This window comes from Erpetoichthys calabaricus, chromosome 13 (assembly GCF_900747795.2).
Source record: "Erpetoichthys calabaricus chromosome 13, fErpCal1.3, whole genome shotgun sequence".
Lineage (NCBI taxonomy): Eukaryota > Metazoa > Chordata > Cladistia > Polypteriformes > Polypteridae > Erpetoichthys > Erpetoichthys calabaricus.
Genome location: NC_041406.2, coordinates 12,622,149 through 12,644,397, shown reverse-complemented (window position 1 = coordinate 12,644,397; position 22,249 = coordinate 12,622,149). Strand labels below are relative to the sequence as shown.

At 42.5% G+C, this 22,249-nt stretch overlaps 1 protein-coding gene across 1 annotated transcript in view; it reads left to right on the top strand.

The window, feature by feature from the left end:
• LOC114663989 (adenylate cyclase type 2-like) overlaps positions 1–22,249 on the top strand; it is a 592,666-nt gene that overhangs the window by 491,990 nt on the left and 78,427 nt on the right. The window contains 5 exon segments of the mRNA XM_028817967.2: positions 229–309; positions 4,350–4,419; positions 12,214–12,311; positions 17,260–17,344; positions 20,856–20,993. Coding sequence (XP_028673800.2) covers positions 229–309; positions 4,350–4,419; positions 12,214–12,311; positions 17,260–17,344; positions 20,856–20,993 — 472 coding nt within the window.

The window sequence follows — 22,249 nt, the reverse complement described above, 5'->3', positions numbered from 1 at the left end:
CCTGAGAAGGAGAGCTAAATAAATAGAATAAATTCTTTCTATCTATCTATCTATCTATCTATCTATCTATCTATCTATCTATCTATCTATCTATCTATCTATCTATCTATCTATCTATCTATCTATCTATCTATCTATCTATCTATCTATCTATCTATCTATTATATAAATTTAAATTAGGTTTAAAGAATGAATTTTAATTCATTATATATGTTTTATTTTTCACAGAACAAAATCTCAGAAAAAGAGATTTGAAGAAGAGTTGAATGAACGAATGATTCGAACTATTACTGGAATAAATTCACAAAAGTATGTTGTTTTAAAAGCTAAGTATATTTCATTAAGGACGTTTGTTTGCAATTCCCTTCATAGGAGTTGGTAGTGTTGGTATCCAAAAATGTTATAAAGGATTCAAAGCTGATTCATTTAACGTTGATTTTAAAAACTTGGTACAAATGACGAATGCTGTATTGGCATCAAAGCCTAAAATTATGAAAGTCTCTTCATAAAATTAATTTGAGTAAATGTTTACCATCCAGAAGCAGTAAATGTTACAGTAAATGGTACTAATGCTTTCCTCTGTCATTTTCTTTCTGACATTTTCTGAGCAGCAACCTGGTATGTGCTAAAAATCGTGTTTCATTCAGTTTCTTCGAGGATCCTCACTTTCAGGCTTGGTTAAATAAATGCATGAATTCATTTCTCCGTACCCTGCATACCAAGCTTCTCCTTTAACACTAGAATCCCTGAATCCTGTGAAAATATCCGTAATGCCAAGTCACGTTAATTTTACTTGCACCTCTGTTTTACAAATGTGTCAATCAGCTGCAGGTAGGCAGCCTGCTATCCCATCCCCTACAGAGGCAGCTGAAGTCAGAGACAAAATTCTTACAGCTGAAAAAGAAAATTGCAAATAACTTAGAGTCTTAACATCCTGTATAAAGTTATGGTACTTGTAAAAGTTAGTGGTTTTTTTTATTCAGATTTATTCTCTCAGTGACGTTCACGCCCCTTCTGATCTGACACTGTTAGTTTTCAATTAAAGACATGGTATAATGTGCAGATTTTTTTATTCAGTTTTATTCCTGAATAAAAGCACACTTGTTTCATTGCTTTGTTAAATATTCAAATGAAACATATGTTTTATTATATAATAGTTACAATAATTGTAGCCCACCACTCAAAATGCATGGAGAACCAAGGATTGAATCGGCAACATTTCGATTATGGAGCTGCGGTTCTTACCCCAACACCAGCAAAACAGATATCTGTGAGACCGCTGCGTTTCCATGGTGACATGCGCAAACACACACATGTATGCAAACGCCTTTACTTCGTATCAATTGATATTTATGTTTCAGTTTTCACACATTGCACACTTGTTTTGTTATACCTTTTGTGAAAGTGTTTATTTGACATTTGGATTTCAGTCTTCACACATTATACACTTCATATCAACATTTTGTCATTATTATGAAAAAGGGTTTCTGTTTTAGTTACGTGTTCGATGTTTCTTGCCTCGCATTTCATGTCATCTTACATTTACCCAGATTGTTGCAGACACGGAAAACACATGAAATGTATTTCAAATAACGATATATTATTTTCCTATACAATTGAAGACACCTCACACGCAGATAAACAGACTTCAGCTGTGAGTATTGTGTGTTTGACTTCAGCTGCCTCTGTAGGGGATGGGATAGCAGGCTGCCTGCCTGTGGCCGATTGGCACATTTGCAAAACAAAAGGTGCTATCAGTACACAACTAACATGGTGATGAAGAGGTGCAAGTACAATTAAGGTGGCCCAGCATTACGAATATTTTCGCAGGCTTCAGGGATTTTAGTGTTAAGGAGATGAGATCAGAGGTGTGGGTGCCATGGGTGCCTTGCCCTTTCAATAAAGGCACACAAAGCCTGGTTCCTGACATAAATGTTCTCATCAAGACAGAGTGGTTAGCGTGAAGCACACCTCCATCAAACAACCATCCCAGGACAATAGGAGATGCTGTTTGGTGATGTATGAAGCAAGAGAAGGCTACCAAAGCCTTCTACAAATTGTCTACAAATTAAGAAGGTTTAGGACTGTGGATGTCCCTGGAAGTGGGTGTCCTGTGAAGATCACCCCAAGAGCACAAAGGACAATCCTGAAAGAGGTGCAGAAGAACTCAAGGGTAACAGCAAAAGACCTCCCAGAAAGTCTACAAACTGTGAAAGTCTCTTGTTCATGTGTCCAATTATTAAACAGCAGTAAGAGCACACTGCACGTTGTCGCTTGGCTTGAGCATTCCTAGTTTTCATTCTCTTTCTCTGTACTTTTACCATTCCTTTACTCAGAGGTTGATGCGCTTGCTGCTTCCTGAGCAGCTCTTCTTTTCTCCACCCTAACAGCCCACTTCTTCTCTTTTTCTGTCGACATCTTTTCGAGTTAAAACTGATTAAGTCAGTGTTTGTGCTGCAATTACTTAATACGTTTTTCTTAATTTTTTACTTAAGCTGGCACTTAAGTCTTCAATCTGCCTCAAGAATGATTTAAGATATGAAGAGGTAGGGGAAGTGATGGAGAAGGTGGTAAGGATAAGAACGATGCCCATACACATGCGCCACACGGCCACTCTGCTGGCCGCTGCCAAGAGGTGAATCTACAATAAAATAAAAATAAAAACCTTGGAGGTCAATCATCACCGCGAAAGCAGATAGTAGACATCATGTAGTATATGTGAGCCAAATTTCAGGTCAATGGATCAAACGGTTTGCGAGCTACAGATGATTTAAAATCCTGGACCGACAAACGAATAACCATGGTAGCATATTATATATAAAGACTGAACAAGAATGGTGATCATGGAAGGAAAAACATTTCAGCACATCTGATGTTTGCCCAAAACTAACTATGTTCTACCATGCTTTTTGGAAAATGTTCAGATGAGATAAATGTTGACCTCTGCGACCCAAATGGAGGAAAACACCAAAACCTCATTCTGACAGTGAATTTTCTGCCTCATTGGTCTGGACCTCTTGCAGTCATTGAGACAACAATGAAATCAAAGGTGTTTCAAGACATTTCACAGGTGAATGTAAAGATGGTAGTCCGTGACCTCCAGCTTAAGAGAGGCTGGGTGATACAACAAGACAATGACCCAGAGCACACCAATAAATCAGTTCAAGAATGGCGGAGAGAAGATTGGAATGGCCAAGTCAGAGTCCTGACCTTAACCTGTTTGTGATGCTATGGCATGACCTGAAGAGAGGTATACAATCAGGACAACCAGAAATATTCTTGAACTGAAACAGATTTGTGGGGAGCCGTGGTCCTAAATGTGTTCTCAGCATTGTGTAACTCTTATAAACAGCCACAGGAAACGTTTGGTGGAGGTTGTTGCTGCTAAAGGAGGATCTACAATTTGTTCAGATCAAGGGGTCACCGCACTGTGAATGATTGCTTGATGTGCTCAATGAAGACATAACCAATGTAACTGCTTGTGTGTGTGTGTCTTTGTAATTTAGTCAGATTGTGTTTGTCTAGAATTGTGACTTAGTTGAAGAGCAACCATATTTTATTAGTTATCCAGGGAATTCCAAAGGGTTCACTTCAAGGTTATTTAAATTTAGCACGTCACCACGTCGTAAATCTCGTCAGCAGTCATGGTGAGTGGACTCTCGCGCACCTCCAGAATTTTGCGTGTCCTATGTGTGTCAGCTGCACTAGACAATAAAACATGGGCACATTTGAGGAACAGTATGGTGACGTGATTTATCGCTTCCCGCACCTACAAAATCTAACGTTAAGAGCACACAGAGATAGCCAGATGTGCACAAATTCATGGTGAGAAATCGCTCACACCCAGATGAAAATTTGTGCAAGGCGAAATTTGAAATGTCTACGAGATCAATATGTAAAGGCAAGGAAAAAATCTTGTGGGAAAACCAGAGGATCCTCCAACCACGCATACTGAACACTTGTAGTATAAAAACACCGTGGCTACAGTTGTCTGCGCCTGAGTATGAATGGGCCTTTAAGTTTCCTTGCAACTCTGTTTTCAGGTATAAATCACCAAGAAGCCATTCGGAATCTTCCAGCATCCTAGTATAACATTGCAAAAGGTAGCTGAAGTGACAAAAATCTTAACACTTGCTATAAGAATATAAGAGGTTTGAGAAACGAGAGGAGACCGTTAAGTTTGTTTGATTAGGTGATAGCTAAGTTGTCCCAGTATCTCATCCAGACACTCCTTAAAGGTTGTCTTGGTTTCTATAAGGGGGTTTCTTCATCACTCCCTTCCATAGGCTTTTATTTTATTGGCATTCATGTGGCAATTTTTAATAGATAATTGTTTCCTTTACTTCTAGGCAATGGTTGAAGTCTGAGGACATACAAAGAATATCTCTGTTTTTTCATAATAAGTCCCTGGAAAAAGAGGTAAGCAAAATGGAGACCCTGCAATGAAACAAACGCCTAGGGGTTAGTGGCAGTAAATAAAAAAAAAATTCTTTGAACTTTGAGAGGCTAGGGTTTGGTCTCTACTGAATGAATCACAAAATATATAATCAAATAATTAATAGATTATTGCATATACTAAATAATATATAACATTGTCTTGTTTGTAAGCACAAGAATCATAAGTGAACAAGAATTGTGCCTCGTGTTCAGGGGTAATGGTTCGGTTCATGAAACAAATAAAGGAGTATCATGCACCTCATCCTCAGGTAATGATTCAGTTGGCAAATTAAAATACACAATAATTGTTGTACAATGATTCCATTTTGTGAATCAAATGAAAAAGGATCATGTGACTCACCCATGGCTGATGATTAGGTTCACAAATCAAATGAACGGGAACCACATCACTTATTCATGGTTAATAATTCACTTCATGAATCAAATGAACAAGAATCGTGCACCATATTCTCAGGTAATGATTGACGATTGTGTAACTTGATTTAGTTCACTGATCAAATGAATAAGAATTGCATGACTCGTTCTCAAGTAATGACTCACTTCACAAATCACATGAATGAAAATTACGTATATTGATCGTAGGTCATGATGTAGTTCACTTAATCAAATGAGTTAGAATTGCACGACTCGTTCTGGGGGAATGAATCACTTAGCAAATCAAATGAATGAGAATTGCCTAACTTCTTCATATTTAATAATTCACCTCATGAATCAAATGAACAAAAATTGTGCACTTCATTCTCGGGGAATCAAATGAACGAGAATCGTGTGACTCGTTTATGGTTAATGATTCAGACTCTTTTGACTCTAAAATCGTATCCCAGGTAAGTGAGGGAGTGGCACTGGAATAAAATGGCTTGATTCCTGCCTGGACTGGAGGTTTCCCAACATCCTGTGATCCTGAATTAGAAAAAGTACAAGGATGGCCTTAGAATGTACAGTGAAGTGGCAATACAGTCCACTGCTGTTATTCGTTAAGTTATATTTTAAGACCCTACGTATACTTTGAAAGAAAACAAATGATTTTTCATCAACATATAATTTTACACTTACAGCTGTCTAAGGCACATATTGTAATATTATATTTTTATTATCCTCATTTGAATATTCCTTTTCATACTTATTTAGCATTTAGTGTTTAACACTGCTGTCTCGTAGCTCATGAGCTCATGGTTTGAACATTAGAACAATTGTGACGACAACAGGCCATTCAGTCAACAAGCCTGTCCACCTTATTAGATTGAGATTTGAAAGTCCATCAACTCCTACCCTCCACCATACTATTTGGTCATTTATTCCAGGTGTCTCTAGTTCTCAGTTTGAAGAAACACTTCTGAATGATTGTGTGAAATTTAACTTTAACATGTTTCAGCTGTGTCCCCGTGTTCTTGATGATCTCGTTTTAATGTCACCGTCTTGATCCACTCCACTAATTCCCTTCATAACTTTAAACTCTTCAGTCAGGTCTCCTCTTAATCTCCTTCAGTCTCCACTGAAAGCTCACACCTCTCAGTCGCTCAACTTGAATCATAAAAATAGTTGAATATAATTGTGCTTGGACTGTATAACGCACTAGAGAGAACACATCTGGAGTGCTGTGTGCAGTTCAGGTCACCACACTACAAGAAAGACATAGCAGCACATGAAGCGGTGTAGAGGAGAACAACCAGGTACATCCCAGGACTTAAAGACATTTCCTAATCCAACAGAGTCACAGAATTAAACCTATTAGTCTCAAGCAAAGGTGACTACATGAGGACCTAATCCAGGTCTTCAAAATCCTCAAAGGCATTAATAAAGTAGATCCAGCAAAATTCATTCAACACATACTCGAGGACATCAGTGGAAATGAAGGGGAAGTGCATTTAGGACTGAAGCCAGGAGGTGCTTCTTTGCTGAAAGAGTTGTGGGAATCTGAGACAAACTACTGAGACATGGAGTTGAAGTAGAAACCTTGCCAACCTTCGAGAAGGATCTGGACGAGATATTGGGACAGCTTAGCGGTTAGCTAAACAAACAATCCTGATGGATTAAATGGTCTCTTCTCATCTGCCAAATGTATTATGTTCTTAACTTTTTATTTTATCTAGTGTAGCTATGTCTGTTTTATAATATGGAGACCAAAGCTGCACACAGCACTCCAGGAGAGGCCTCACTTGTGTGGTATAAAGCTTAAGCGTAACCTCCCTTGACTTGTATGCCACACCTCGTGATATATCATCTAACATCCTTCTTGATCGCTTTTGTCCATTGTCTCAATGCAGGTAGTGATGAGTAGCTTTTCCACCACAGGAACTTTCTTATCAAGAACCAATGAGTCCCTCTACTATGTAGGCCGAGGTCCAGTTGTGGTCCCTTGCCACTTTTTGTGTGTTTGCCCCGCACAACGGGAAATGTAACCTTTATGCACAACATGTGACATGCAAAGAAGAGTGATGCAGTGTGAAGTGTGGTGCAATTGGGAGTTGTTTTTTTTTTTTTGCTTCGCTGCGGTGTGAAGTGTGGCGCTCCAATATTCACTGATAACTCACCAAACTTCTAACAGATTTGTAAGAAGGTCCCAGCGCTTATGATCAACCAGTTAGCACAATTCAGACATTAAAGTGATCAAAGTGCACATGGCTGACTTTCATTGAAGGGGGATTTGCATACATTTCAGTCACACAACACTTTTTCTACACAGTCCCCCCATTTCAGGGAACCATTATGTTTGTGACACAGCAATTGCAGGCCTGTGAAAGCCGTTGTTATATTTAGGACTTTGTCGCATATCCCTGGCATGCAATGACTGCTTGAAGTCTGCAATTCATAAACATCAGCAGGTTTTGAGGATCTTCTAAGCTTGATGCTCTGCCAAGCCTCTAATGCAGCCATCTTCAGCTGCTGCTTGTTTTGGTGGGCTTGTCCCCCAAAGTGTTCTCTTCAGCAAATGCAAGTTCTGCTCAGTTGGATTGAAATCGGGTGACTGGCTTGGCCATTCAAGAACTTTCCTTTTTCTATCTTTGATAAACTCCTGTGATGCCTCAGCAGTCTGTTTGGCTCTTTATCTTGTTAAAGGATAAAACGCCGTCCAGTAAGTTTGGAGGCCTTTACTGGAACCTGAGCAAATTAGATGTTTCTACACACCTCAGAATTCATTGTGCCATCAGCAGTTCCATCATCAATAAAGGGAAGTGTGCCAGTCACTGTGGCAGCCATATATACCTAAGCCATAACACCCCCAGCACCACCATGTTTAACAGATAAGGTGTTCTGCTTTGGATCTCAGGCAGTTCCACGTTGCCTCCACACTTTCCTCTTGCCATCACTCTGATCAGGTTCATCTTTGTCTCATCTGCCCACAAGACCTTTTCCCAGAATTCTGCAGGCTCTTTCAAGTCCTTTTTTCACAAACTGTAATCTGGACGTCCTGTTTTTGTGGTGTTCATCTTGCAGTGTGTCCTCTGGGTTTCTGTTCATGAAGTCTTCTGCTGATCATCGTCTCTGACACGTCCACATGAGCCCCCTGAAGACTGTGTATGATCTGTCACACAGGTGACATAGTTAGGATTCTTCTGTTGTTAGCATGGAGGTCTTTCTTGGCCTACCAGTCCCTTTGTGACTACTGAGCCCACCAGTGTGTTCTTTCTTCTTAATGATATTCCACACAGTTGATTTCGGCCATCCTAAGGTTTCACTGATGTCTCTGATGGTTTTACTCTTGTTTTTCAGTCTCATAATGGCTTATTTGACTTTCATTGGCACAACTCTTGGCATCATGTTGAACAACTACAGACTCCAAAGGATAGAAGCAAACCAGGGTGTTTTATGACACCACGAAACCCACCTAAGTGAACACAAACACTTGTGACACCAATTGCCCCAAACACTACAGTGTCCTGAAAGGGGGGGCCCGTGTAGTAAAAGTGTTATGTGAACGAAATGTCTGCAAATCCACTCAAATGAAACTCTGCCATGTGCACTTTACTCACTTTAATGTCTGAATTGTTGGATTTGTAATTTTAAACTGTGGAGTGGAGAGAGACATCAATGAGAAAAGTGTCTTTGTCCCACACATTATGGAGGGCACCATATTTAACCTGCTTTAAAATGCAGTTTTCACTCCTACTGTACATTGCAGGGTAATCTTTATAACAGCCAAAGTAAAGCCACTGGAACAGTGCAATTGTCATTCTTTTCTTCAGTGGAAGTCTTTGTCGACTGTGGTCTCATTTTTTGGTTGTGTGCAGGACGTCTGGTTCTTGGCACAGAGTCGACGTCACATTTGTGCTGAGGGTCTTCTCTCTAGAGCAGTGTTTCCCAAACCCAAACTCAGTCCTGGAGACCCCCTGTGGCTACAGGTTTTTGTTCCAACCAGCTTCTGTTTTTAATTGGACTCCTGGGCTAATTAAGTGATGTGTTATTTCCCAACTTCTGTGTTTTGGGAACAATATAGAAATTAGAAAGCTAAGTTTGGTAAAATATATATATATACTGTATATACAGTGCATCCAGAAAGTATTCACAGCGCATCACTTTTTCCACATTTTGTTATGTTACAGCCTTATTCCAAAATGGATTAAATTCATTTTTTCCCTCAGAATTCTACACACAACACCCCATAATGACAACGTGAAAAAAGTTTACTTGAGGTTTTTGCAAATGTATTAAAAATAAAAAAATTGAGAAAGCACATGTACATAAGTATTCACAGCCTTTGCCGTGAAGCTCCAAATTGAGCTCAGGTGCATCCTGTTTCCCCTGATCATCCTTGAGATGTTTCTGCAGCTTCATTAGAGTCCACCTGTGGTAAATTCAGTTGACTGGACATGATTTGGAAAGGCACACACCTGTCTATATAAGGTCCCACAGTTGACACTTCATGTCAGAGCACAAACCAAGCATGAAGTCAAAGGAATTGTCTGTAGACCTCTGAGACAAGATTGTCTTGAGGCACAAATCTGGGGAAGGTTACAGAAAAATTTCTGCTGCTTTGAAGGTCCCAATGAGCACAGTGGCCTCCATCATCTGTAAGTGGAAGAAGTTCGAAACCACCAGGACTCTTCCTAGTGCTGGCCGGCCATCTAAACTGAGCGATTGGGGGAGAAGGGCCTTAGTCAGGAGGTGATCAAGAACCCGATGGTCACTCTTTCAGAGCTCCAGAGGTCCTCTGTGGAGAGAGGAGAACCTTCCAGAAGGACAACCATCTCTGCATCAATCCACCAATCAGGTCTGTATGGTAGAGTGGCCAGACTGAAGCCACTCCTTAGTAAAAGGCACATGGCAGCCCGCCTGGAGTTTGCCAAAAGGCACCTGAAGGACTCTCAGACCATGAGAAAGAAAATTCTCTGGTCTGATGAGACAAAGATTAAACTCTTTGGTGTGAATGCCAGGCGTCACGTTTGGAGGAAACCAGGCACCGCTCATCACCAGGCCAATACCATCTCTACAGTGAAGCATGGTGGTGGCAGCATCATGTTGTGGGGATGTTTTTCAGCGGCAGGAACTGGGAGACTAGTCAGGATAAAGGAAGAGATGACTGCAGCAGTGTACAGAGACATCCTGGATGAAAACCTGCTCCAGAGCGCTCTTGACCTCAGACTGGGGCGACGGTTCATCTTTCAGCAGGACAACGATCCTAAGCACACAGCCAAGATATCAAAGGAATGGCTTCAGGACGACACTGTGAATGTCCTTGAGTGGCCCAGCCAGAGCCCAGACTTGACTCTGATTGAACATCTCTGGAGAGATCTTAAAATGGCTGTGCACCGACGCTTCCCATCCAACCTGATGGAGCTTGAGAGGTGCTGCAAAGAGGAATGTGCGAAACTGGCCAAGGATAGGTGTGCCAAGCTTGTGGCATCATATTCAACAAGACTTGAGGCTGGAATTGCTGCCAAAGGTGCATCGACAAAGTATTGAGCAAAGGCTGTGAATACTTATGGACATGGGATTTCTCAGCTTTTTTATTTTTAATAAATTTGCAAAAACCTCAAGTAAACTTTTTTCACGTTGTCATTATGGGGTGTTGTGTGTAGAATTCTGAGGAAAAAAATGAATTTAATCCATTTTGGAATAAGGCTGTAACATAACAAAATGTGGAAAAAGTGGTATGCTGTGAATACTTTCCGGATGCACTGTATATATTGTGCCGAACGGCCAGTACCCATGCCCAGCCAGGATGCCTAGAAGGACCAGGAGAGGCATTATACCTCCCCTGGGCCATGAGAGGGCGGCCACCCTCTGTATGGGGACCATGGGAACAGAGCATGGAAGCTCAACCCCATTGGGGCTCGTGGCCACCACAGGGGGACGCCCGGAGGATTGTGGAGCCCTGGGTGTCAGATTCCAGGAACAGGATGCTCATGTGGCACTTCTGCCACACCAGGAAGTGCCGCCGGAAAGTCATCAGAAAGCACCTGGGGCACATCCGGGTGATTATAAAAGGGGCCTCCTCCTCCAAGTGAGAGATCTGAGTCGGGAGGAGAGGCGGCAGGAGAAGTCCGGAAGGGAGAGAAAAGGACGGAAGAAAGGTGTTTGGTGCAGAGGCACTGTGTTGTGTGCTGGACTTTATAAAGTAAACAGTGTGTTTTTATTGGAACATTGTGTCAGTATCTGTCTGTGCTGAGGGTGAACTACCACAATATATATATTAAAATGTACCAATCAGTTATATGGGAATAACGTATTTTTTCTTTTTAACAATATTTTCATCTTGATTTTCATTCTACTTTTCTAGGTGTTCTAATTGTTTAATCAATCCATTATTTACTAATTAGTGGGTCTGATGCTAAAGTAGTTGCAGCCTTTGATTATTCCGTGTTGTCTGCTCTGCTCATTTTTAATTGTCATTAATAAGATACAACAAAGGGGAAAACTGCACAGAGAAAGGGCAAAAGATAATGAAATCAACAGGTGGGTTGGCACCCTGCCCGGGATTGGTTCCTGCCTTGTACCCTGTGTTGGCTGGGATTGGCTCCAGCAGACCCCCGTGACCCTGTGTTCGGATTCAGCGGGTTGGAAAATGGATGGATGGACAAAAGAGAGTTAAGCCTTTAGATAGATAGCAAAAGCAGAAATATTTCTAAATGTCTTATAAATGTAAAAATCATGTTGCTGTGCTTTTCTGAATGTAGAATCAAAGAAAAATAATCCCATCTAACTAAATGAGATCAATGCTATCAGGTGTTGTCACTGATTAGGAATCTGATTGGAACAAAAACCTGCAGTCACAGGGGGTCCCCAGGACCGAGGTTGGGAAACACTGATGTAGAGGAACCCTGAACACCCACACGTTTAGTGTGTTTGGTGAGCTGTTTGTGACAAATGCCAGGTATGGGTGCCTGCCAGTGGAGCTCTTTGAATTTGCTATCCATTATATGGACGGTGCTCTTCTAAGACCCCAATACAGCACATACTTTTCACTGTCTGTGAACTATGCGTCTCTTTTAATCACTGAAGGCCCCTCCAGATGCAACTGCCCTTCCTTCAGCTGCATGCTTGTGTGCTGAACAAAGTTAGTCTCATAAATCAGAAAACCAAATCACATGTCAACGGAGAGAGTGAAAGTGGGACTTCTGTCAAGCTCACAAGTAATTCTGACAAATGGTGAATAAAGTTTTATTAAAAGAGCAGGAAGGAAACATAGTGACCTTTGTGGGATGTTTGCATGGCTACTAAGTTTATTTGTCCGACTGCTGGCATGCATGGGGCTCCTGAGTGTTCATCAGATGTCCCCATGCCATCTTGTTAACAAGTTCCCTTTTCTTTTCTCAGTACAGAGCGATGACGCTGCCAGCCTTCAAGTATTACGTCACTTGCGCTTGCCTGATATTCTTCTGCGTCTTCATTGTACAAATTCTGGTGCTGCCCAAGTAAGTATGCCTGTGTCACAGAAAAGACGTGTATCCATAATTCTGAGAAGAGATTCTGAAGCAACGCAATTTGATTTCCATTATGGTTACATTTACAGTCGTGTGAAAAAGTAAGTGCACCCCAAGACATGTTTTGTTTTTCTTTTGTAACCGATGTGGACAAATAGATAAAGTTGATGTGATTGAAAAAAAAACAGAATATTTGCAATAATTTTGTTCCATGAAACATCTGTGGAAAAAGTAAGCCCCCCTTTGGCTCTGACAGCTGGCATTTGCCCTTCAAGTCAGTATTTCCTCAAACTGTATAGCAGCCATCCACTGGGATAAAGTATTCCCAGCTCCTCCTTGCAGAATTCAGTCAGCTGTGTGATATCTGAGGGGTCTCCTTCGTGCACAGCCGATTTCAGATACATCCCATCAACCCCCCAAAGCATCTAACTGGCATAACCAGTTCCAAATACTGTCCTGAATTGCAATATGAGTTGCTGTCTCTGTGATCGTGTTTCTGACATTGCTGGGTGAAACTCAACTGCGGGTCTTGTAATAATAAAAGATTGTTCTCAGAGGAATTACAAATCAGAAAAGAGGTCTCCTTGATATCTTTTTGGTTTCTCCTCGACAAACATGAGAACAGAAAGAAATAAAATGGAAAAGGTTTCCTTTGTCTCTTGCTTCTGAGATTTGTCTCCATAAGTGTCTGGTCTAGAGTTTCAGCAGTGAGAGTTCAGCAAAATCACACACTGGGCCTAGATTTTCCAGTAGCATCATCACATATTTTGGCCAGTTGAAAGTATTTGCATTATGCGGTGACATGTATGGATAGTTGTTTGTGGTAGTAAAACATTTTACTATAATTACAAAACTGTAGTCCTCCTTCTTCTTCCTCTTTTGGCTGCTCCCGCTAGGGGTTGCCACAGCGGATCATCTTCTTTCATATCTTGCTGTCCTCTTGTTCTGTTACACCCATCACCTGCATATCCTCTCTCACCACATCCATGGCCTTCCTCTTCTCCTCTTGCCTGTCAGCTCTATCCTTAGCACCCTTCTCTCATTATACTCAGCATCTCTCCTCTGCACATGTCCAAACCAGCGCAATCTCGCCTCACTAACTTTGTCTCCAAACCGTCCAACCTGAGCTGACCCTCTAATGTCCTCATTTCTAATCCTGTCCATCCTCATCACACCCAATGCAAATCTTAGCATCTTTAACTCTGCCACCTCCAGTTCTGTCTCCTGCTTTCTGGTCAGTGCCACCGTCTCCAGCCCATATAACATAGCTGGTCTCACTACCGTCCTGTAGACCTTCACTTTCACTTTTGCTGATACCCGTCTGTCACAAATCACTCCTGACACTCTTCTCCACCCACTCCACCCTGCCTGCACTCTCTTTTCACTTCTCTTCCACAATCCCCGTTACTCTGTACTGTTGATCCCAAGTATTTAAACTCATCCACCTTCGCCAACTCTACTCCCTGCATCCTCACCATTCCACTGACCTCCCTCTCATTTACACACATGTATTCTGTCTTGTTCCTACTGACCTTTATTCCTCTCCTCTCTAGAGGACTACAAATCTGTTGTCCTTGCTTCTGTATAATACTTATACCTGCTCTCATTTATATTGCTGGGCTCAAATTAGATCCCACTCATTCTTGAAGAAAAGGTGGGCAGTTTGGCATAGTGGTTAAGACTTTGGACGTCAAAGCCTGAGATTGTAGGTTCAAATCCCACTACTGACACCTGCATGATTACAAAAAATTCACTTCACCTGTCTGTGCTCCAATTGGAAAAACAAAAGAAGTCGAACCAATCCTATATGGGATGTTGTAAGATGCCTAGGCACCATTGCAATAATAAGTAAAAAATATGAATCAACAAAATAACACGTTTTTCAAGCCAAATTCTCAATTTTGACTCCCCTTAACTCAGTTGTATGTTGTGTCTCCTTTTTGTCTGAAGTTATGTCTCCTAAGGAATTTTAGGGGGTTCAAAACTGATTCTTAAATGAAACAGAATCTCGCTTTAAGTCTCATGAGCCATCAAAGATCAGCCTTTGAGCAGTAAAACGTTCCTATGGGTTGTGCTGAGAAACCCGTGCTGGGTTTATATAAAATAGACAAGAGGATTGAGAGGACGGGAGCATCCTCTGATTACAGCGTGTCGCCGCACCCACCACACAACAGACCACCTGGATTGGGACCCGAGTGCAGCTGTGTAACAGATGACTCTTCAGTACCACACTGCAACAGTGTGAGGTTTCTTACAGTGGCTGGAGTGCCAATCCTGCCACCAAACCCCAAGGTTTACCAGTAAGTTGGAGGACCTGTTTGCAGGGCTGGGTGCAGATTAACGTCATAACCAGGATGGAGCAATGGCAGGTTAAGGGCCTTGCTCAAGGGCCCAATGGAGTAGAGTCACTTCTGGCGTTTACGAGATTCGAACCGACAGCCTTCTAATTGTTGGCACAGATCCCTAGCCTCAGAGCCACCATAGAGAAGTATTAAAAAATGCAAATAGGAATAAAAATCAGGAGCCTTTCTCAACTTCATTTTCAAGTATCTTTTACATGATTTGTGTTCATCGAGGTCCGAAAAGTAAACAAAGGTATTTTCAATTTCGATGCTTTTGCCTCTTGCAACAGCTGATCTGGAGACAGACGTCATAGTTGTTTCTCACAATTTCTACTGCACACACTAGTGATGGGACATTTATGAATGATTCGATCTTTTTGAACACCTCTATTCAGTGAATCGTACGAGCCAAATTTGTGAGCGAGAACAAATCGATTCCACTTTCCGAGAATCAGTCTGGCGAGTCTCGCTCATTTGGTTTGCGAGCGAATCGTTAACGAGTTTTACATTCTCATTCACTTATGAATCTGTGACAAAGAGTCTTGTTTTAATTATGGATCTTACATGTGTTTTTATGCTTTGTGAATGGAAACAGAAGTATGAATTATCATGTTAACTAAATCATTAATTATCTATATAAAATCCCTGTGTGCGTCCAGGTGTCTGTGTGTGGGTGTCTTCTGATGAAGTGCGCATGCGTGGGGCACGGTGCAACGCGCGATATTACTGTCAGAGAAAGTTAGAGGCGTTTTACGGAAATACAAACCAGTATTACTGCGAGAGGAAATTAAAGGTACACAATACAGTGACGCATATTACAGCCACATACAAGCCAGTATTACTGTCAGAGGAGATTAAAGGCACATTACCGACGCGCACGCCTGTATTACCACCAGAGAAAATTAAAGGTATATTATGGACGTACAAGCCAGCGGACGTACAAGACGGTATCCTTCAATAAGGGCGTGCACAAAAAGGCGAGCTTTTATTCGCCGCGGTCACCCTTTTGAAGCTCGCCTTTTTGTGCGCACCCTTATTGAATAGAGCCGTACAAGACAGTATTACTGTCACAGAAAATTAAAGACACAAAATACACGGCGGCAGCCCACGAAGAACGGTCAGCTCAGCAAGTAAACATCAACAAAAGAAAGGCTGAAAGAAAGAAAAATACGACCAACAAAAAGAATGAGGTCAAAGTCCCTTGCCATTTAATATAGACTGTTCCTACTAATGTTTATGGACTACTGTTCTAGCGCCCGTTATTGTAACTGGCTAAACGACTAGTATATTTATATATAAGTAAGAAATACATTAAGAAAACTATGATATTATGTATATACACACATATACTGTATGCTATGACCGGTGGCTAGGAGGCAGTTGGGAGCTGGGAAAAACCTTTTTTAACCAAACCAAAAACCTAACAGAAAACCGGTAGAATAACGTTGAACTCGAAAGACGCCGAAATCACGTCAGTCTGCTGAGGTTTTTCTAATGTCACATGGTCTGTCATTGGTGCTGTGCTCTGCTCCTCATCGGGATGAAGCCACCACCTTTCAGACCTGTCCCTTTTAATTGCAGGCAAACCGACCGGGAGGGGTGGGATTTGAGAACAATGTCATGGCCGGTTGTGTGTACATATGATGGATCTCTACTCTGAGTGGTATCGCTTACCTTGTTTTGAGTCAGTCAAGGGACACCCGGGTGCATATGTGTGGCAATGCATAATATAAAAGAAAAATGTGTGAAATTTCAATTGAAATATTTGTGATGCAATCAGAGGGGACCCCCTCCCTGGGTCTACCCATATATGCCTAGTGTTGGATCTACTCAGGGCTGTCTTAACACATGGGCACGCTGGGCAGTTGCCCTGGGGCCCCATACTAATCAATGTGTGTTGTGACTTGCTGAGTGGTTGTGTAGGTAGGGGTCCCAGTGAACTACTTTGCCAGGGGGGCCTATAATGCTGTTGAGATGGCCTTGGATCAACTATGCAACTAATGAAGCTTAATCTACAGGGCCTCTAATTCTAGAGGGGCCCCAGAAGCAACTTTAGTCCACTTTGCTTTCAGGTGTTTACTGAATGGGAAGGGGCTTTTTAAAAAATATTATTATTATTATAGTGTAGTTCAGAACAGAAATTTGAATCGAAATCTGAGATATAGTGGTTGAATTTTGTAAAAATATGTGGTGATCTGTCATGGAACAACCCGACTGGAGAAGATAAGACCTTGTTGCCAGTTGCAAAAAGGGTCCCTATAACAGTTCAAGCTTTAGGGTCTCAAAAATGTACGTCCAGACTGAAAACGAATCAAACAAATCAGAAGAATCGATTCTCCTAAATAGGTAGTTTGAAAGAATCGAGTCTGTAAAGTGAATCGAAATGACCATCACTAACACACACTCGCCTCCCAGTACCTTTCCAATGATTTGAGTCACTTCCAGGTAGAGTAAGCCAATGACAAGCAAGTAAATGAAATCGAAATGGTGTCTAAAACAGAAGAACGAGTCCAGAAGTGTCATTATCCGTGCTGTCGTTATGTTTGTCACGTACTGAGTATTCAAGATTCTAACAGTTTCTTGGTAATGTTTTCCAGAACTCCAGTCCTGGGAATTTCCTTTGGAGTCGCCTTCCTTTTGCTGTCATTTATCCTTTTCATTTGCTTTGCCGGCAGTCTCCTGGTAAGTATCGTGTGACTGTATTTTGGTAGCCTGGCGGCACGGATTTGATCAAATTCATGATGGGCGGTTGATTGATTTTTTTATTAAGATGACTAAGAGATAAATAAGAATCATTGGATGTATAAATTTGCTAGCACAAAATTGAAAGACGCATTCAAATGCAACAAATGTTTTTTAAAAAGATTATGGTGGTCAGGTGCTCATAGGGTTAAAATCTCGGTGAATTTATGAAACACGTTGAAAACTGGTTGAGAAGCATAAACACGAGAGAAGCTCAGCAATCAGCAGTTTTGCTGAAGGGCGAGCCAAAAATCAATTCTCAATCTGATCAATGTGTTTAGCGAAGTCAAACCATACCTTGAGAAACCTGTCTGTTTCGTTCTTGCTAGAATCAATGGCAGTGAGAAGTTCCAGCTTTTTCTGTACAGTAAATTGGTTTAGTTGCATAAGCAGTGACCCTCAACATCCATAGTGCATAGTCAGTATTATAATAATTCAAGATCCGAGGTCGGGGTTACCCCATTGTCCAGAACACAAGCCCCTTTAGTTACCAAATCTAAGCTCAGCAAAGTCAAACCATACCTCGAGAAACCTGGAAATAAGCGACAGAGTCGAGCTGCGGCAGACCTCCAGAGCGACTCAAGTACAGCTCGAGTCAGATTTGATTGACGGTTACCCTGACAATGCAAGAACCTGGTAATGATTTGGTTAGCATGGACCAAAAATCCATAAGAAATGTCCCCAGTACTTTGTTGAATTCCAACTTTTCTGGAGGAAAAAAGAGGGTCATACCAGATACTCACCCGGATAAAGTGCCCACCTGGGTATACATCAGAGAAGAAGGAAACAAAGAGGCGGTGCATCTGATCCTCCAAAAACAAATTAAGCTTTATTGTGAGGCTGTCATAATTAGTGTGTGGTCTCCTGTGAAGGATTCATCACAGTCTTGAGGCAATCCTAAAACATTCATGGAAGTAAAATGTAAAATATAAAAAACAACACCCATCCAGAGGTAACCTTCTGGGACTGATTACCTTCGGCTGGAAGTCTTTTTTTTAGAGAGACGCAGCTGTGTGAAAGTAATTAGTATGCGCTGAAGCATGTGGACATTTTACACTTAACTATTCCCTCCGGTTGATTTTTCGAACATGTTAATAACATTGAAATGCTCCGTTGATTTTCAAGGAAAAATCATTCATCACGCATCACTGATTCAACAAAATGTTTTTATTCTTTCGCCTTTTTATTAACTAGTGTCTGTTTGAGATTCACGTGGAGCACAAATTCTTGTGGCTTCTTACATCAGCAGGGTTCTTCTTGAACTGGATATGAATCTTTCATCGTGTGGTTTAAAATTTGTCTTATTTATTTTATGAAAAGTTGGATGCTGTTGCAGTCTGTCATGGATCACATCATGTTTCCTAGACAAACATCATTAAATGGTACACTGGTGTCCCGGTGGGTTTGGATCAAAGAACAGTACCTGGATGGGAGGCTGGTGTGATGCCATGACAGGGGGTGACAACCTGTCGGGTCTACATGCTCCACTGAAACGCATCCCTGGGCGATGCTACCTGTACACACATTCACAAGGCATGCTGGGAATTGTAGTCCCAAGACTCAGCCTTGTCGGGTTTCATGGGTACCACCAGGGGGATTCTTCTGTATTCAGCAGTGGAAGTCTTTCTTGGCCTACCAATCCTTTTTGCCAAGTGTGTTCTTTCTTCTTAAAGATGCCAGTGCAGCATTGGGTAGACTGGTGTCCCAGAGTGGTTGGACCAAGGAACAGAACCCAGCTGGGAGGTCAGTGTTCTGGAAAGACAACCTGTCCGGACTACATGCTCCCCTGATGCGCTAGGTGGCAGCATGCCTGGGCAACGCTACCTGTACAGACACCCACAAGGCTTGCTGAGAACTGTAGTCTCATGGAACAGGCCTTTTTGGGTTCTCTGGGTCCTGCCATGGGGCTTCTTCTGTGATCAGCAGTGGAGGTCTTTACTTGGCCTACAAGTCCCTTTGTGATTACTCAGCTCACCAGTGATTTATTTCTTCTTAATGATATTCCAGACAGGCAAAAGATGCCAGTGCAGCAGTGGGTACACTGGCGTCGCAGCCGGGTTGAACAAAGGAACAATCCCCAGCCAGGAGGTCAGTGTGCTGCAAGGACAACAGGCAGACATCCTGTCAGGGTGACGTGCTCCCCTGATATACTAGGTGGCAGCATCCCTGGACGATTGGGAGGTCAGTACTACCCCGATGCACTAAATGGCAGCAACCCTGGGTGACGCTACCTGCGCGGACACCCACAAGTTGTGCTGGGAACTGTAGTTCCATGGGGGAAAACTTGTTGGGTTCCACGAGGGCTGCCAGGGTGCTTCTTCTGTGATCGGCAGTGGAGGACTTCCTTGGCCTACCAGTCCCTTTGCAATTATTCAGCTCACCAGTGCTTGCTTTCTTCTTCATGATATTCCAGATTGGCAAAAGAGGCCAGTATGGCAGTGAATACACTGGCATCCTAGCTGGGTTGAACCAGGGAACAATACCCAGCTGGGAGGTTAGTGTGCTGAACATGAAGACAACCTGTCAGAGCAACATGCACCCCTGATTTGCTAGGCAGCAGCATCCTTGGGTGACACTATCTGTGCGGACATCCACAAGGCATGCTGGGAATTGTAGTCCCATGGGGCAGCCTCGTCCGGTTTCTGTGGGTACTGCAGAGATCAATGATCCCTAATTTGTGGAACTTCCATTTGACCTGGAATTACTATGCCCTAGCACCAGAAGTGCTCCTGGGTCCAAGATAAAAGAAGCCACTTGACCTCACCCAGGTGAGCTGGAGTCAGGTGAAAGAAGGACAAAGCCTGCCTGGAGGAGTGGCAGGAGAAAAAAAAATGAGTGTTTCTTTGTGATTTGTAAAGCCTTTTTGTACGGTGTTTGTGACGATGATCCTTTTTTATTGTTTTATTGACTTGTGTCGTGGTGGTTGTGTCTGGGGTTCGGTTGTGCTGTAATGCCCCCTAGTGTTTCACACTCTCTTCACACTTTGAAGCAACAAAAGCATAGGAAATGAGATGCAGATAAAGAAAGTCATAAACCCAAACTGTACGATACATACAGTGCCTTCAGAAAGGGCCCATGTTGGCCCTGTGCACACATTAAAAGCACGTCTTAAAACCTAAAGACAGCTCAGCACTGGCACAGAATTCGGATCTTCAGTTCTGAAGATCACAGCGCCTGAGTGTTCGCAGCCCGTCACAACTCTCTTAATTAAACCGCCACTTCCATGGGAGGGGAAGATAAATCTGGCATGGAACCTTTGAAGATGGTTTTCCCTAATTAGATATGTAACACAGAATTTCTCTCCTCCGCCTGTTTAATCGTTCACTTTTGCTACTGTCGGATATGATGGAGCAGCTGTGCCGTGTGCCATAAATGCACTCCAATTAGGGTGCTGTTTGTCCCCATGGGACTGGAAGATGCTGATGAGGATTTCTTCTGTTCTTGTCTCTAGCAGTGCAGCAAAAAGGCCTCGGCCTCCCTGATGTGGATCCTGAAGTCATCTGGAATCATTGCTAATAAGCCCTGGCCAAGAATCAGCCTCACGGTGACGACGACAGCTCTGATTTTAATCATGGCGGTTTTCAATATGGTAAGTGCTCTCGGCAGTTGTGACGATGATTGGCTTTTCACCTTGTCGTGGCTTCACATTTTGTCCTTGGATTAAGGAGAGTTTTATGAAGTTGAAGCAGACAACCTTTACGAAACATCTGGAGTAGATTTTGAGACAGTTTAGCTATTTGATAAACAAACAAGCTTGATGGACCACACCAAACACACTTCAGAAGAGGTCATCCACCTGAAGTTAAGCATACAACTCCCATGCTCCCCTGCGGGCATCCATAATGGGGTTTGCCAGACGGGATACTGCCTGCCACCCGGTGCACAGGGGGGAGACCCTCTGCCCATAGCAGGCAGTAACCCACTGTGCTGTCCTTCCCTGTTCCCGGGTGTGGCTCAGTGGCTGCTAGGGTGCCAGCTGCTGTAACATCCTTCCACATGTGGGTCCTGGCACGGAATGGAGATATTGTCATTCCATCCATGACTCTCTGTTATCAAGGGAGTGGGGGTCCACAACAGCTGGGTCGCCTGGTCATCTCTCACACTTGATAGAAAGTGACCGGCCCTGCAGATTTTCATCCAATTTCATTTTGAACCTCCATTCTGAATCCTATACTGGACGTTAATCCTGCTGTGTATTAAGCACATGATAAATGGACGATTATACTACATTATTAAACTGCAACTTTTTTTATTAATAATAATAATAATTCATTAGTAACTACAGGTGGATAAAATTGATGAGCCACAGCATGAAGTTATGGGAAAGTGTAGTGGAAGCTCAGTTAAGAAGTGAGGTGATGATTAGTGAGCAGAATTATGGTTTCATGCCAAGAAAGAGCACCACAGATGAGATGTTTGCTCTGAGGATGTTGATGGAGAAGTTTAGAGAAGGCCAGAAGGAGTTGCATTGCATCTTTGTGGACCTGGAGAAAGCATATGACAGGGTGCCTCAAGAGGAGTTGTGGTATTGTATGAGGAAGTCGGGAGTGGCAGAGAAGTATGTAAGAGTTGTACAGGATATGTACGAGGGAAGTGTGACCGTGGTGAGGTCTGCGGTAGGAGTGACGGATGCATTCAACGCAGAGGTGGGATTACATCAGGGATCAGCTCTGAGCCCTTTCTTATTTGCAGTGGTGAGGGACAGGCTGACAGACGAGATTAGACAGGAGTCACCGTGGACTGTGATGTTTGCTGATGGCATTGTGATCTATAGCGATAGTAGGGAGCAGGTTGAGGAGACCCTGGAGAGGTGGAGATATGCTCTAGAGAGGAGGGAAATGAAGG